This window comes from Seriola lalandi, unplaced genomic scaffold, assembly GCF_002814215.2.
Source record: "Seriola lalandi dorsalis isolate HSWRI2012SDOR001 ecotype SW California unplaced genomic scaffold, Sedor1 jcf7180002053937, whole genome shotgun sequence".
Lineage (NCBI taxonomy): Eukaryota > Metazoa > Chordata > Actinopteri > Carangiformes > Carangidae > Seriola > Seriola lalandi.
The window spans coordinates 1-14,410 of NW_019524490.1; the positions used below are offsets into that span (position 1 = coordinate 1).

Genomic DNA, 14,410 nt, shown 5'->3' on the forward strand with positions numbered 1-14,410 from the left:
CTGCAGACCTTGTCAGATCTTATAGGGACTGGGACTCCCCACCTGCAGCTTTCGACCACATTTTCCTCTTTTGTCATCAGGTATGAAGGACTCTGTTATTAGGCCAAGGTGTTTAGCAGCTCAGTGGATGACATGTTGTACCAACAGCTGGTTTTGGCAGTGGAAAAGGTAACACATTGTGCCAAACACAGTTAGTGTCCATCTGTTTTATGAGTCAGTGTTTACCCACATAAATTTGCTAATTAATTGCATTCATTAACATAAATAAAATGTGTATGCCAAACATTGCCACAGTCATAGTCCATTTGAAATCAGCCAGTTGCTCTATTAAGACCATGGCTTTCGCTTATCGTTACTGTGGATACAAACATCGATCTCATTCTTCCTATTTTTTATTGTCTGATTCAGTTAACTCCGTTATTATTGTTGCCTTCCTCTGCAGCAACAAATTTGATTTCAGCGTTGGCAGTCCTTGAAGCCATGCTGCTGTCTCTGACCTTGTGCTTGAACAGGAAGGGGAAGGTTTTCTTGAAGGACTTTTGGAAGCTGGCTCCCATGAAACCATAAACGATGGGGTTGACTGAGGAGTTGGCGTAAGACATGCAGTTGGCCCACGTCTTGATCTTGTATGTGGCGTAGTTCGCACGGTAGTTTGGATGGAAAGACTGGAAGAGGACGAAGATTTGGATGGGTCCCCAACAGATGGCGAAGAGGAGGACGATCACTACCACCATCTTGGAGACTTTGCTTCTGATACTTATAGTTCTCTCAGACAGCAGGTTGACCTGAGGAGCGGAGGAGAGGAGAGGAACTTTTTTTACACAACACAAAAAACAAAATCTGCAATAACTCATTTTTTTTTAACACTTGGGGGCAGCAGAAACAAGCTGTGAACACATTAGCAGGTTGATATGGTGAATTGATAGCAAACATTTGCTCATTTACATATCCAAAAGATATGTGGCAACGCAGCAGTTATCATTCACTTGGATTGTTTTTTTTTTTATGTTTGAGTGTGTGTTTTGTTTCTACCAGCTCTTGAGCTGCTAAATGCTTCACTATGCTCATCAGATGGTCGCTAACTGTGTCTGTTTTTCTGTCTTTGGTGCTGTGTAAGTAGTGTACAGATTTTTACTGAATACTCTGTAGTTAATATTATCTATTAAAGAAAATCAAAAGAAATTTGGGATCATCCAGTATGTTAGTTGAATGGGATGTGTTTAAACACATCTACAGAGTGACTGTATTATTGTTTGATTCTTTTATTTTTTTATTTGTTTTGCAGTTCTCAGTTTTGCTTTGCATGGTCTTTGCAGTTTATTGGATAAATGTTCCAGGCAAAGAGCCACAGCCGCAACCATTTAGATTATAAATTACTCAAGTCCGTATTTGTCAAGTAAAAAGCCAAACCTTTCTATTTTTATTAACAGGCAATGTGAACTCCATAGAAAACAGCTGCCTCCTGCCGCCCAAAAACATTATGAAAGTGAAGAGTCTGAAGTAAAAGCAAAAAAACCAAAACAAAGACTTGAAAGATGCTGAGAAGTGCCTTAGAGCCTTCGGGGAACTGCAGTCAGGCTGTAATTTTCTCTGTGTTTGTCACTATGAACAAAACCCTTTTCATAACACGTAGTCATTGATCCATTTTTTTTAAACAATTGATCACAGCTGCTTTAAAGAAAGGTGCATTAAAACACACATTCAAAGACAGCCAACATTAAAAGCAAGATAACGAATATTTGAAAAAAAAGACCGGTACTACCACCATACAAAGAGGAGAAGAAACTTTTTAACTTTTAATTAGCTCACATTAGTTGTATTCGGCCACTTAGTTGTAGTTGTACCATAAAGTTAAAGGCAGTTCCCATTAAACACAAAACAAAGCGAAACAAACCTTGGCCATACCTGATAGTTGTTGTCTACTGGTTCCACAGTGGGCTGACCCACCCTCTTCACCATCAGAGTGTAGCAGAAGGAGATAGTGAGGACAGGCAGCAGGTAGGCAGCAATAAATTGGTAGAGGATGAAAGCCCTCTCATGTGTTTTAGAGGGAAATCTCTCCATGCAGTACTGCCTTGGACCGTACCAGTAACCCTCCTCTATACGCTGGTACATTAAAATCGGGGTAGACAGGATGAAGGAACCTGGGCAGGACAAAAAACTGTGTTAGTTGAAGTAGTTGAAATCCTACACACTTTATTTTACCCATTTTATATTAAATTGGGCCTGATTATTTATGAAACTCATTAATTATCTCAATTAATTAAAATGATTACATGCAGAAGAAGTGATAAGAGAATCATTTTTTTATGATAGGAACAGGGCAGACCGATCCATATGCAGATGCTGACGATCATGGCTACTCTCGGGGTACGGTGGCGGAGGGATTTCAGAGGGTAGACTGTGACATAACAGCGGTCTCCACTCATGGCAGTCAGGGTGATACAGGTGGCTTGGACTGTCACCTAAGAAAGACAGTGAGACATATGCGCAATGTATTAGCGCTGCACTTTGAATGTGTTTTGTGTCAGAGACAGCAGAATGCAGATTCACTTGTAATTTAGTGTTTGTACTACAATGAAAGCCCAGGGCAGAAAACACATTTTTAATTGGTTTTCAAAAGCAACGTGTGACATCAGTGTCAGATTTTACATTTCCTCAGGATTATTAGAAGATTTGATGTGCTGCGTAATGATGAAGACGAAATGCCCATTAGAAAACATTCAGAATAGCAGTGGGATAGTAGTTTTCGTTATCCCCTGATAAACGTAATATTGTAAAACCAGATAATTCCCTTATCTACCGCAGTGATAATTCTTGTGAATCTGTTTTTTCTTTTTGGTTTGACAACTTTCTTAGAAATTTGACTCTGGTTTTTTGATAGTTTTATCTGTATGCTTTCATTTTCTGTTGATAACCAGCACATCACAGTTTCTACATCTCACAGTAAGCGGATCGCTTCCTGTGAGTCAAAGGATTCATCCACACAAGTCACTTGTGCTGCACATGAGCTTTTATTTGTCTGTTAATATTAGGCAATCGCAGAGGCATTAACGCTTGCTGTGACTTGGCCAGGAGACATTACAAACTCATCATCGGATGGACTGGATTGCTTTCCTTAGGATGCTGTGTCTTGTGGTGATTACTGTTTGGCTTCACCATCACTGAACTTTGAATCAGTGTCACAAAATACATCTTTGCCTTTGTCTTCCACTATGACAAACTACACAGGATAAAACAAGCAGAACTCATTTTTGTTGCCAATACAATGTCCATGTCTGTCAGCTCTAGTCATATCAAACGCACTAGATTCAACAAAAACACTGGAAGATATTTATTTATGTATTGTTAAAGGTATAACTCTAGATATCTGTCAACGTAGATTTCCAGGGCTGTAAACTCTCATGTCTACATGTTGCAAGATTAAAAAGAATGCAGTTCTGTTTCTAAATAACCTGCGACGATGAGTTGTGTTTTCTCAGAGAGTCCATCACAAACTTGAAAGATCTTCTAAACTAGCTCAAGTGATCATATTGCAAGAGAAATTTGGCCCCCACTGCTCTAATGGTGTCCAGCCTTGTAGTTATTCGCTCCTCATTACAAAGCAAAGGAGAAGTTCAAGCAACTTTTTTTTCTTTATCCTCAAGAAACCAGCTTGTCTTGTTTTGCTAATGAGCTTTCATGCTCTGAATCTGAAGAGCATGGGGCATACAGAGGATGAGAAAGATGGGAAGCAGAAAGAAAGCTGCATTTGTTGTGAGTATTTTAATTAGCGTATGAACAAATAATTCAATTTCGTTTTAAATGGGGTTCAATGATGCTTGATTCAGTTAAATGCTGGCACATCAGAAGAATGCTAATTCAAGGCCAAATGCAGAATTCATGTCACAGTAGGATTGTTTAGGTATATTTGCAGGTTTGACTCACCCAGATCTTGAAATATACAAAATTCAAAATATTCTCAATATGAAAATACACAAACATTGTCTAGAAAGACTATTTTCTTTTCATACAAATCTGTACACTGCTTTCCCTCCGAGCAGAATGAGAAAGCAAACAAGCCTCACACTTCTTTTCATCCTCTTCAGAAAATGATATTGTGCTTACTTCAAATACATGGACCTCTGATGGTCATACTATATTATATGTAGGTAATCCATATCACTTTGAAATATGTGCAGCAAGGTGAGAAATGAGGGGTCAGACGTTCTCCCTGCACCGTTTTCCAAATGGAATCTAATTTTGTCCCTGTTTTGTGTATGTATCTGCCTCTTTCTCTCTCCTCCTCTTATCTACGGCCGTTAAGCTGGCACCCATGGCCTCCAGAGGTTTAGAGCAACACATCAGGGTTTCAAAGGATATGATGAGAGAGAATGAAAAGGGTCACGATGAGTTCAGTGTTGAGGCCACTGAAGAAAATGGTACCGCAGTCCGTCAATTTTTAAGAAATCTGGTACATAAAGAACACACTGCCTTGTTATTTTTGATACATAATGTCTATTCAAAGGAATAGGTTTGGACATTGGAAAGAGACTATATTTAGATCAGAAGCTGAGCAGTGTACTCAATAGCAAAAACCATTTCCTCTAATTTCTTTTAGTGATGTGGGGAAAGATTGAATTGTGCAAGGTGGATCTTTTGATGCACAATGTATTCGTCAAATCAATAGGACATGATTGTGTCTTTAGAGGCTTGGACAAGAGAGTGCAAAATAGTGAAAATAATTCCATGTCTTCATGTTTTATTCGGTGTCATGATAAAGAACTGCCTCCTCCCTGCTTCCCTTCAAGATCCGTTTTAAATAATGCACTTTAATGGACAAATAAAATATCTAGCTACATTAAGACATTCTCATTTTTAATAAGTAGAAACAGGTTTTCACAGATAATGTTCGTAATCAGTAAATAGCAGTGATTACACAAGATGAAAGTTGTTCAAAGTCAATCCTGAAGAAGTAACAGTATGCTGCACACTTGTTAATGTTGATGTTGTTAAAGTCTTACTGGTTACCAGTATGTACATGTTGGCTGTATCAGTATTTTATAGTGGTTTGTATCTGTTGTTTTAAATGTAATGTGTTTAAGTTGCATTCAAAGGAATAGTTTCACTTTTTTAAAACATGATAATTCACTTTCAGCTGAGAAGATCTATATCCGAACATTTAGTGCAAAATGTCTTTGATTAATTAATTTGTTGATTGAAAGAAAATGGATGGGGAACTATTGTGATGAATATTTTTCAAGCAAATATGCAAATTCATTAACAATGAAAATAATTTGTTGCAGCCCTAATGTAGTGAAACAGCTAGTCTGGCTCTGCCCAAGGCAAAAAAAGCCACCAAAGCTTACTGATTTATTACATTATATCATGTTTGTTCAAGCTATACAAAAAAACTATTGATATGAAATCACAGTTTGTGATTGTAAGTAAGGAGTTACTGTGCTGTCACTTTCCCTATCTTGGATCCATTTGGTGAAAATGGTCGTCCAAGGTGATGAGAAAAAAAAAACAAAATAAAATGAGAGATGTACGTAGGTCTTTACTTTCAAATGGACTTTTTAGAATAGTTTTTACACCTGCTCACCTGTCTCTCATTCCCTGACTTCCACACCTGTTTCCAATTCTCCAATCAGCTCACAGTATAGATACCAGCCATCATTCTCCAGCCACATTGTTGTGTATCATTCATGCATGTTGTGCACCTTTTTTTGCCATCCCCTGACCTGTTTTGTGAGTGATTTCAATCTCTTCCATTGACATCACTGAACCATTCCTGGCTGCCCGGTCTGTGTCTGTGTTTGGCTCTTCCTTCCTGTTGTGTTGTACAAACCGTGAAAATAATTTCTCCCAAGGTGTCAAATGACCTCTACTGAGAGAACATGTCCCCCCACGCCACCTTAGATCCTTATAGCTGAGATCAACCGTAACGTATAATCACGTAAATGTGATAATACTGCACCATCCTCCACCCTGGACCTGCTGTATGCTGATGCTATCAGGCCTGACTTTATGGTAGTTTTGATTTTTTTGTACTTACTCACCTCCTCTTTCTTAACTGTGTATTGTGCAGTTGCCACAGAGCATTTTTCCCAGCAGGGAATCAGGGATCGAAGTTTCAAACAGAATCTTCTGATGATGATGGATGTAAACACAGCAGGCATGGGTCACCACACCTGCTGTTCCGCTCTGGTAGTTTTCATTAACTGAAATTTGGAGACCGTTCTTAGGTTAACAGGCTATATTTCTTAGAGCGGTATAAAGAGCGTTGAGTTCCCCTGTGTCATTATACTCAATACAAACCCTCAAATATTACCCTTCTCTCGGGTACATGCAGTAATAAATGGTGGATGGTCTCCCTTCACAGTAACTGATTAAAACATAAAAAAAAACAAAAAAAACATGCAGGGTTGGATGATGATAACAGGCAGAGAAAACGGCTGGGTGAAAAAGAAAAACATAAAGCTGTATGACAGACAAGTGCTTTTTCCATTTTCCAAAAGAAATGTTCAGACTCAAGCTACTAGTGTCCATGTTCAGATAAAGAAGAATAAACTAAATCACACTAAAACCTTTTAGCCTCTCTGCCTGCTTGTGTCCCTGCCCTGCGTCACACACTGACATCATAGTCTATTATGCTAAATTATGCTTTTATGCTCAAACTAGCCATGTATATCTTGTTATTCTGCATTTTTCCTGACAGATTGTCTCGTGCTCCCTCCTATCTACATAATGAATGAGGTACACTTTTAACTACTTGAAATTTACTGCACATTATAGTTAAGCTCAGTTTCCCAAAGGAAGGTCATGTCTTATTGATTGTTGGTTTATATTTTGCGTCACTTGACAGGTTGCTTATTAACTAAACGGGAGCTGTGGTAACCCTCCTCTACTTTTAGACTCTCAGTGACAGTGTGGCCTTTTCAAGCTATTTGGCTCTGGGTGCTCAATGAACATTATTTTTGGGGCAGCCAGCAGTTATTAGTGCTTTGCACAGTATAATTACAGTGTAACAGAAAGCATGGCAGTTTAAATCTGAGCATAACGCCCACTTATTGTCACAAGTTGTGCATCTAAGGATGTTCTAGTTGACCTTCCTCTTTGAATAAGCAGCATGGGTCAGCAGGTTGTGGCCTTGGCCCAGCCTCCCCCTGATGATGCATGTGTCCAAAGAGAGGAAGTGTAGACATGTAATAACAGAATGCAGAAGCGAAATGTAGGTTTACGTCTCCAACATGTGCCAATAGCAAGAAAACCTCAGTGTTTACTACCTGCCTGTGTATAAAGTTTCTGCTGCAGACTTCTTGCCAAGACTGCAGGCTGTTTTTAGAGCTGAAGAGATCGATATTTTTGGATTTATAATGGATAAATTGACTTTGTATGTAATGATAGTCACAGAGAGTCACGCCCCTACTCTGCAGTTCTCTTCAGCACTCACTGCTCTCATCAGTCCTTGTCTCCAGCTCTGATAAACCCAGCTCCTGGTCAGCACCAAACAACAGCTGGATAATATTAGAGACCAGCTGTTGAACATAGTGCAGAGCCATATATTTTACGTTTAGCTTCCCTGAGTGGTTGTATTTCAAAATTTAAAATCTAAGATGAAAAGGGAAAAGAAAATCCAGTGAACTGAAACATAAACTACTAAAAGGGCTTTAATTAAAGCCACACTGATCAATAATTTATATCAACAAAGGATCAGATGAATTCATGTATGTGACAGGGGTTTGTTGTTATTGACGAACCCACAGAGAATAACAACCAAACCCTGCACCTGCTCTTAAGTCTACAGAGCATTTTAGCATCTTTCAGCTCATTGTTTTGGTTTTATGACCTGCAGCTTCACTGTCGTTGGTTCACTCTCACCACTCTCATCAGCAGGTGGTACTTTGATAAACTCCCTAAACACTAAAGAGCAGACAGACAAAGTGAGGGACTATATTGGTGAACATAGTGGAGGATTTAGTTATTTACAGTTACAGATATTTGCCTCAGCAGTTGGTAGACTAAAGCAGTGCTGCAGCAAGACTAAGTATTGGACTTTTGCAATGTGGCCGGAAACACAACTTCAAATGAATGATATTGTTGCTTACAGTTTGGTACGCTGCCCCCAAGTGGCCAAAGCAGTAAAAACACACAGAAAATCAATTATTGCTGAACCTTAAGGTGATGTTGTACAGACCTGGGAATTAAAACTCTGAGAATTCATTATTGTGAGTCATTTCACTCGTTGGTGCATTGAACAGTCGCCGACAGACAAGGTAAAACTTAAGAGTCTATATAGTCCGAGTGACTAACAGCCTTGTTCTGTCTATGTCTATATAGGGCAAAGCAATGCTGCTGCTACTTATGGATCAGAGCTACTTAAAGGTCACTAAACAAAATTGAAGGGGTTGTGAGAAAGGAAACAAGAAAACAAAAGATATTGCTGCTAGAAAAATGGTGTATTTTTTTCAGGATAGTTATTTACCTGCATTAATTTGTCTTTTTTTGCTCACACATACAAATAATTTCCGTTTTTGTCCCAAGAAACTTTGAGGTGCAATCCAAGCCATAGTTGATCAAAGAGAAGCCTTTGAGAATAACAAGGTGCAGGTGCATGAAGTACAGTAGTTAGTGCCTTTTATATTTTTTTTTATTATTTTTTTTTTATGAGTTGAAGCTAGAGATGGATTGAGGAATCATTCAGGCCTCCAAACACCTGAACCTCTCAGGGATGGAGGCATCAGTGCTCTTTGAAATGGTTCCGACATGTTATGCAACCAGTAAAAAGGGCTGTGAATATACAGTGTGTTGCATTGCTTTGAAGGGTCACAATGCAAAAATGTTGGGATCCATTCATACAGTGTCTAATGTTCCCTTTCAGCCTGGTGCTGGTTTACTTTTAGTGGCATCTATGACATTCCTTCAAAATACAGTTGTCAGTTTATTGTGTAAACCTAATGCAAAAAATAATTCAGTCTAATGCAACAGTCCTGCGATTAATCCTCATGAATGTTGATTCAACTGTAGAGGTGTGTCTGTTGTGTAGCCTGTTGACTGCATTAGTTTTAGCAATGTGTAGCTGCACTTTGTAGAAACATATTGTTCTCAGTCAGCAGTCGATGCTGGGCAGACCTTCTTTTTCTTTTCTTCCTCTGATTGTTGCATGGACATCCTTTTTCGTCATTGTGAGTTGCATATTTTTAATAAATCAGATCCCAGCTGTGTATCTTGCACCTTTACAATGGCTCAGCAGCAGGTTTTCAAGCTCTGAAATTTAAATTCCTTTCATTTTAAACTCTTTAATAGCACACAGCTGAGGTATGAAACCAGAGCACATCTGGCTGCTCATGCGGGAGGTCATTAGATTGTATCAAAGCTGTGAGAAAATTTATTAAATTATGATTATTGGGGTTTCGTTCAATTTAAGAGCAAATCGAGCAAAATGTCCTTTTTCTTAGTATCTTTGGCAGAAAGCACAGTGAAATAAAACTTCTGTAAGTGTGAAAGCACATTTTATGGGGTCAAAGAAGAAGTCAATTAAGAAGTCAAGGTAAAAAACATGTTTTTACCTGCTGTAGAAAGGCAACAAATTTGCACATGAAGTTGCCAAAGATCCATCCAGGGAGAGGATAGAGGGTGGCAGTGAAGGGGACACAGCACACCAAGAAGATGATGTCAGTGGCAGCCAGGTTTGCTGCACAGGGAGAAAACAGCATGCAGTAATTGTGGAGAAAAGTCTACGGCACGGTGTTGTACAGTTGGTATAACTAAGGATGTGTCAGGTAAATGTCACATTGATTCTTTAACATTTCCAGAGGAAAAAAGACAGACATCTGACCACTATGCCACCATTCACCCTAGTGATAAACAATCTGATAGTGAAGAGACTATTATCCATAATCAAGTAATCGTTCAAGTCATTTTTAAAGCAACTATGCCCCAAATTTTCTGGTTCCAGCCTCTCAAAAGTGAACATTTTCTTAGTCCTCTGTCATATTAATCTGAATATCTTTGGGTTATTACAGTTAGTGGAACAAAACAAGACATTTGAATATGTTGCATTGAGCTTTGGGATTTTTATGGTGCAATGGATTAATCAAGAAAATTAATTTACACATTCATTGATAATAAAAATAGGTTGCAACCTTACATCACATCAAGTCTGAATGGATATTGTGATGATTGTTACATGAGTCTAACATGGACATTAAAAACCCACGTATAATAACACAATTAACCCTAATTGATTCTGAATTGCATTGTGGATAACTGGATAATACTGCATTAAACCTTAAACGAATATTTATCTGTTTTCATTTGGTGCATTACAGATCTGATAGTGAGGGCAACATCATGAGATTTAAATAAATTCAGATGACGAGAACTATCTGGCAACAAAAGCGTAACGTAGTTAGAAATCTAACTGTGCACGCTTAACACACAGTATCATTATCTACTAGGAGTTGGAATAACACCAAGCAACATCTGCACAATCTAAACAAACCCAGTGCATTTTTTCTGCAGTGAATACGTTATACGTTTTCAACATGTTAATTGACCTGTTGTTTGTGAGTTCGGTGACTCTAAAAAGGAAAGTTAGACAGACGAAGGAGGTGGATCTGATGTTTACTTCATGAAATGCTGTAGGCGCCTTAAGAAAATCAAGCGATTGTCGACTGATTGACACATACACACACAGACTCACACAAACACTTATGAAATGCCAATTTAACTTCAGAGTGGCAAACAGATCTTCATTTGTATGCACTCAAAAAAATTCATGTTGAGATACACCAAGCAGAGGCTGCGCTGATAAGCCTGGTAGTCTGGTCTGGATTCGCTTTCTCTCCCTCCATATAATCTGTCATTCTGACAGATATGCTGTACGCTATCTCCTGTTTGTTTTACTTGCTGATCTAATCACATTATAGAGGCCGGACCATTATGTTGAAAGGATGGCCAGATGGTGCAGGCGCTAATCTAATGTTGCTGAATATTAAACTATTTCAATTCTGTGGCCTTGAGATATTATCAAAGATCAAAATTCCTGTCACATCAACGGGGCCCTATCCGAAAACAGATGCAGTAAATTACAGACCAAACCATTTACATAAGCTAATTTACATATATATACAATATTTATATGACATTCTTTAATTTCATGTATTTCATTATTTTTAATTCTTATTTTCTGTGGACTTGACCTCCGCCAATCAGTCATCTCTGCAATTCTCAAGTGACAGTGACATCACGGCTCTATAAGACGTGCTGTAATTGACTTCAACGAAAATCAATCACCCAGGTTTCAGGTCTGTGTGCACTGAATACCAGAGGAGATATAAGACAGGTGCATGATTGATGCACTCCTTTGATTTCTCTTGTTTTACTGATACACAGACGATTACTGCAGTCCTCCTGATGAAATCTCCACGTGTGTTTCCACCTGTTTTTGTACACATTTTCTGTTTGTCTATAATAAGCACCTGAGTAGAAATTTGAGGTGTTAAAAATGTAAATGTTTACTAAACCTTCTGCGCCACACATGAAACATCTGATCTGTGTAGCAACTACAAGACTGTAAATTACTACAAGAAACAAACCATCACATTTGTTTTTCTGTATTCGAGGCTGGAAATCTTTTAATTACACCATCTTGTTGCTCCCTCTTCTTCAGTAATGGTTTAATGGACTCCGACTGGACAATTAGCACCACCGTTTATCTCAACGAACCGGCATGTAATGTTCACACAACACCACATTCATTTTCATTATGTAGATTTTCTGGTAATTCCGCTAAAACTTGCAGAAACCTGACTTTTATCTTATGACATATCTTATCTTTGACTATTTTATTTTTGTTCTGAAACTAAACGACAATTGAGATAATATCAACAACTGCAGCATCAGTGATGTACAAACTTTTTTTATTTATGTTGATGACATTAATATCATGAATCCCCTGAGTATTATATGCAGGGGATCCAAACCCTTTGCAAATAAGCAGAAACACATGACACCTGTTTTAAGCCCTGAGCAATTGTCTGATAAAAAATTCTGTCTTGCACAAACTAATAATTCCAAATGTTATGCAGCTCCCAAAACACCCCCAGCAGATAATTATTATGTCCCCTTTTTTTCTTCTTAGGTGATCAATCTTAGAAACAATTTGCACCCACTTGTGATTCAGGACACATGTCAACACCTGTTTGTTCCTCTAATGGTGAAAGTGAAACCTTTAATCAAAGTGGACATTCTTGCAGGTAGCTGGATACTAATGAAGGTAAATGAAGAGTGAGTGAAATTACACTGAGCTTCTCTGTGAACCCCCGGGGATGTTTTGAACCCACTATTGGCATGCGATGCAGTGTTACAGGATATATGAAAGAGACATACATTAAATTATTATAAGACTTGACACTCTGGGAGCACATATATCCATGATAGCCCACTGATCCCCAGGATGTCCTTTATTTGAACCTGTTTTTGCATCTTATTTTGTGACAGAACAACCAGAAATCAGAAATACAAATTTGCATATACTAGCTTTTGCTCTTACTCACCTATGTAGAAATTAGTTGCCGTCCTCATCTGCCTGTGTTTGGAAATGACATAAATAACCAGAGAGTTGCCCACGAGTCCGACCAGCATGATGAGGGAGAAGAAGAGGGGGACCAGCCAGGCGTCTGTGAGGAAGGGGTGCTGATCTCCTTCCTCCTCCTCGTCATCGCCCCCACGTCTTCCCAGAGAGAAGTTCACCTGGGAGCCGTTGATCCAGACCTGTTCGGTTGAGTTCCACAGCTCTTCGGAGGAGAACATTTTTGACAGCGCAGGAGGGATGATTGTGACGGTGGTGTGAGAATAGAAGCTGAGGAGAGAGATGGTAATTAGGAGAGAGAGTGTGCAGCGTGTGTGCACCGAGTCCTGACTGACCTTAGGCTAAAGAAGGGAGAGAAAGATTGATAGTTTGAAATGGGAAAGGAAAGAAAAATCAAGACAGAAGCATGAGAGAAAAGTAGAGGAAAGTGCAATAGTGATGGGTTGAGGGGGAGGGGTTAGGCTAAGAGATGAGTCTGTCTGAGGATAAAGTGAATATGGGAAGGAAATTAACGGAGCAGTGAAAAAGCGGTTAGGTATCGAAGGGGAAAGTTGGCATTCATTTCATTGCAGCACAAAGCAGGAACACAAAGAGCATGTGGATGTGCTCGTGTGAAGAGGACACAGAAGAATAGAAGGCACAGGAGAGGAGAAAATGCATCTTTTCTTCAGATCACGGTGGATGAAAACGACCCCCTCTGCTGCCACCACATCACCCGCCAGAGCTTTAAAGCACTCTGTGTTTCTGACCTGCGAGGTAAGCAAGCCTGCAGGCAGCTCTGGTGATCTGTTTACGAGGAGCTGAGTTCATGCTCAGAGGCAGACAGATGTCTTCTAATTCCCCAAAGTAAACAATCCATTGTACTTGCAGCTTCCTTTCCTTGAGTTGGCTTTCACCTCTTTGTTCCACCGCCCGTAGTGAAGTTCAAGCAAGAATAGTAACTTGATTCAAAGAAGAAACATGCTTGTGTGGGAGTCGGCATTTGCTCTAACCTTGACAAAAGTATGCCCGTTAAAATGCTTTGTATTAAAAAAAAACAAAAAGCTGAAGAATTATCCGTTTTTCATTCTCCAAGCACAGCTGAGTTGACTGTAGTTTGTTTCAGGGGAATCAGCCTCAACTCTACTCGAGCAGAGAGCAGAGCGAAGAGCGAGATGCTCATGGCTTTATAGTAAGAGCAAGAGCGAGGACACACAAACGCAGTGGGAGGAGGAGGTACGTGCGCACACACAGTGAGTCTGGATTCCTGTAGGATTCCGGGATAAAAGTCAGGGTCTCCTAGCAACGTTATCCCTCAATCCATCTTTTTGTAACAATTTGCCAAAAACCCCCTCTGCCTCTCGCTCTCTTCTCATTCTGTTACACAGGGCCAGCGTAGATAACATGACTCTACACAGACAGGATGTCAACAGTGTCATTGTCAGGTTAAATCTCAGCTTTAAACCTGGAAGCTTGTTAATACATTTAGTGAAATAAAGGTTATTTTCCAAAACAACATATACTGATATACATCAACTGAAGGTCATTATTTCATATATCCTGGGCAACTGTCCTTTAGTGTCCAATAGCAAGACACTGAAACCCATATGGCTCCTAGTGTATATGTAGCTGAAAGGAAAAAAATGTGAGTCACTTTGGACAAAAGCATCTGTATGCCATGTCATAGCAACAAAATCATGATATTCCATTTTGAAATGCTGTATCATTCAGGTTTTTGTTAACCATATGCTGGACCTAAAGAAGTCCTCTGCTGGTCAAAATGTTGTCAGTCAAGTCTACAATACATAGAAAGAGAATTTGAAATAAACAAGCATTGTGCAGGTATGTTTTTTA

The 14,410-nt window shown here is 39.2% G+C and overlaps 1 protein-coding gene across 1 annotated transcript; it reads right to left on the reverse strand.

Moving 5' to 3' along the window:
* Positions 1 to 17: 17 nt before the first annotated feature.
* Positions 18 to 13,681, reverse strand: LOC111652294 (G protein-coupled receptor 54). The gene is made up of 5 exons (XM_023402517.2): positions 12,543 to 13,681; positions 9,552 to 9,676; positions 2,330 to 2,465; positions 1,906 to 2,144; positions 18 to 785 (listed from the first exon to the last, which is right to left on the reverse strand). Exons 1-5 carry the CDS (start codon positions 12,796 to 12,798, stop codon positions 405 to 407), a joined length of 1,137 nt encoding a protein of 378 aa, XP_023258285.1. The 5' UTR covers positions 12,799 to 13,681; the 3' UTR covers positions 18 to 404.
* Positions 13,682 to 14,410: the final 729 nt, after the last annotated feature.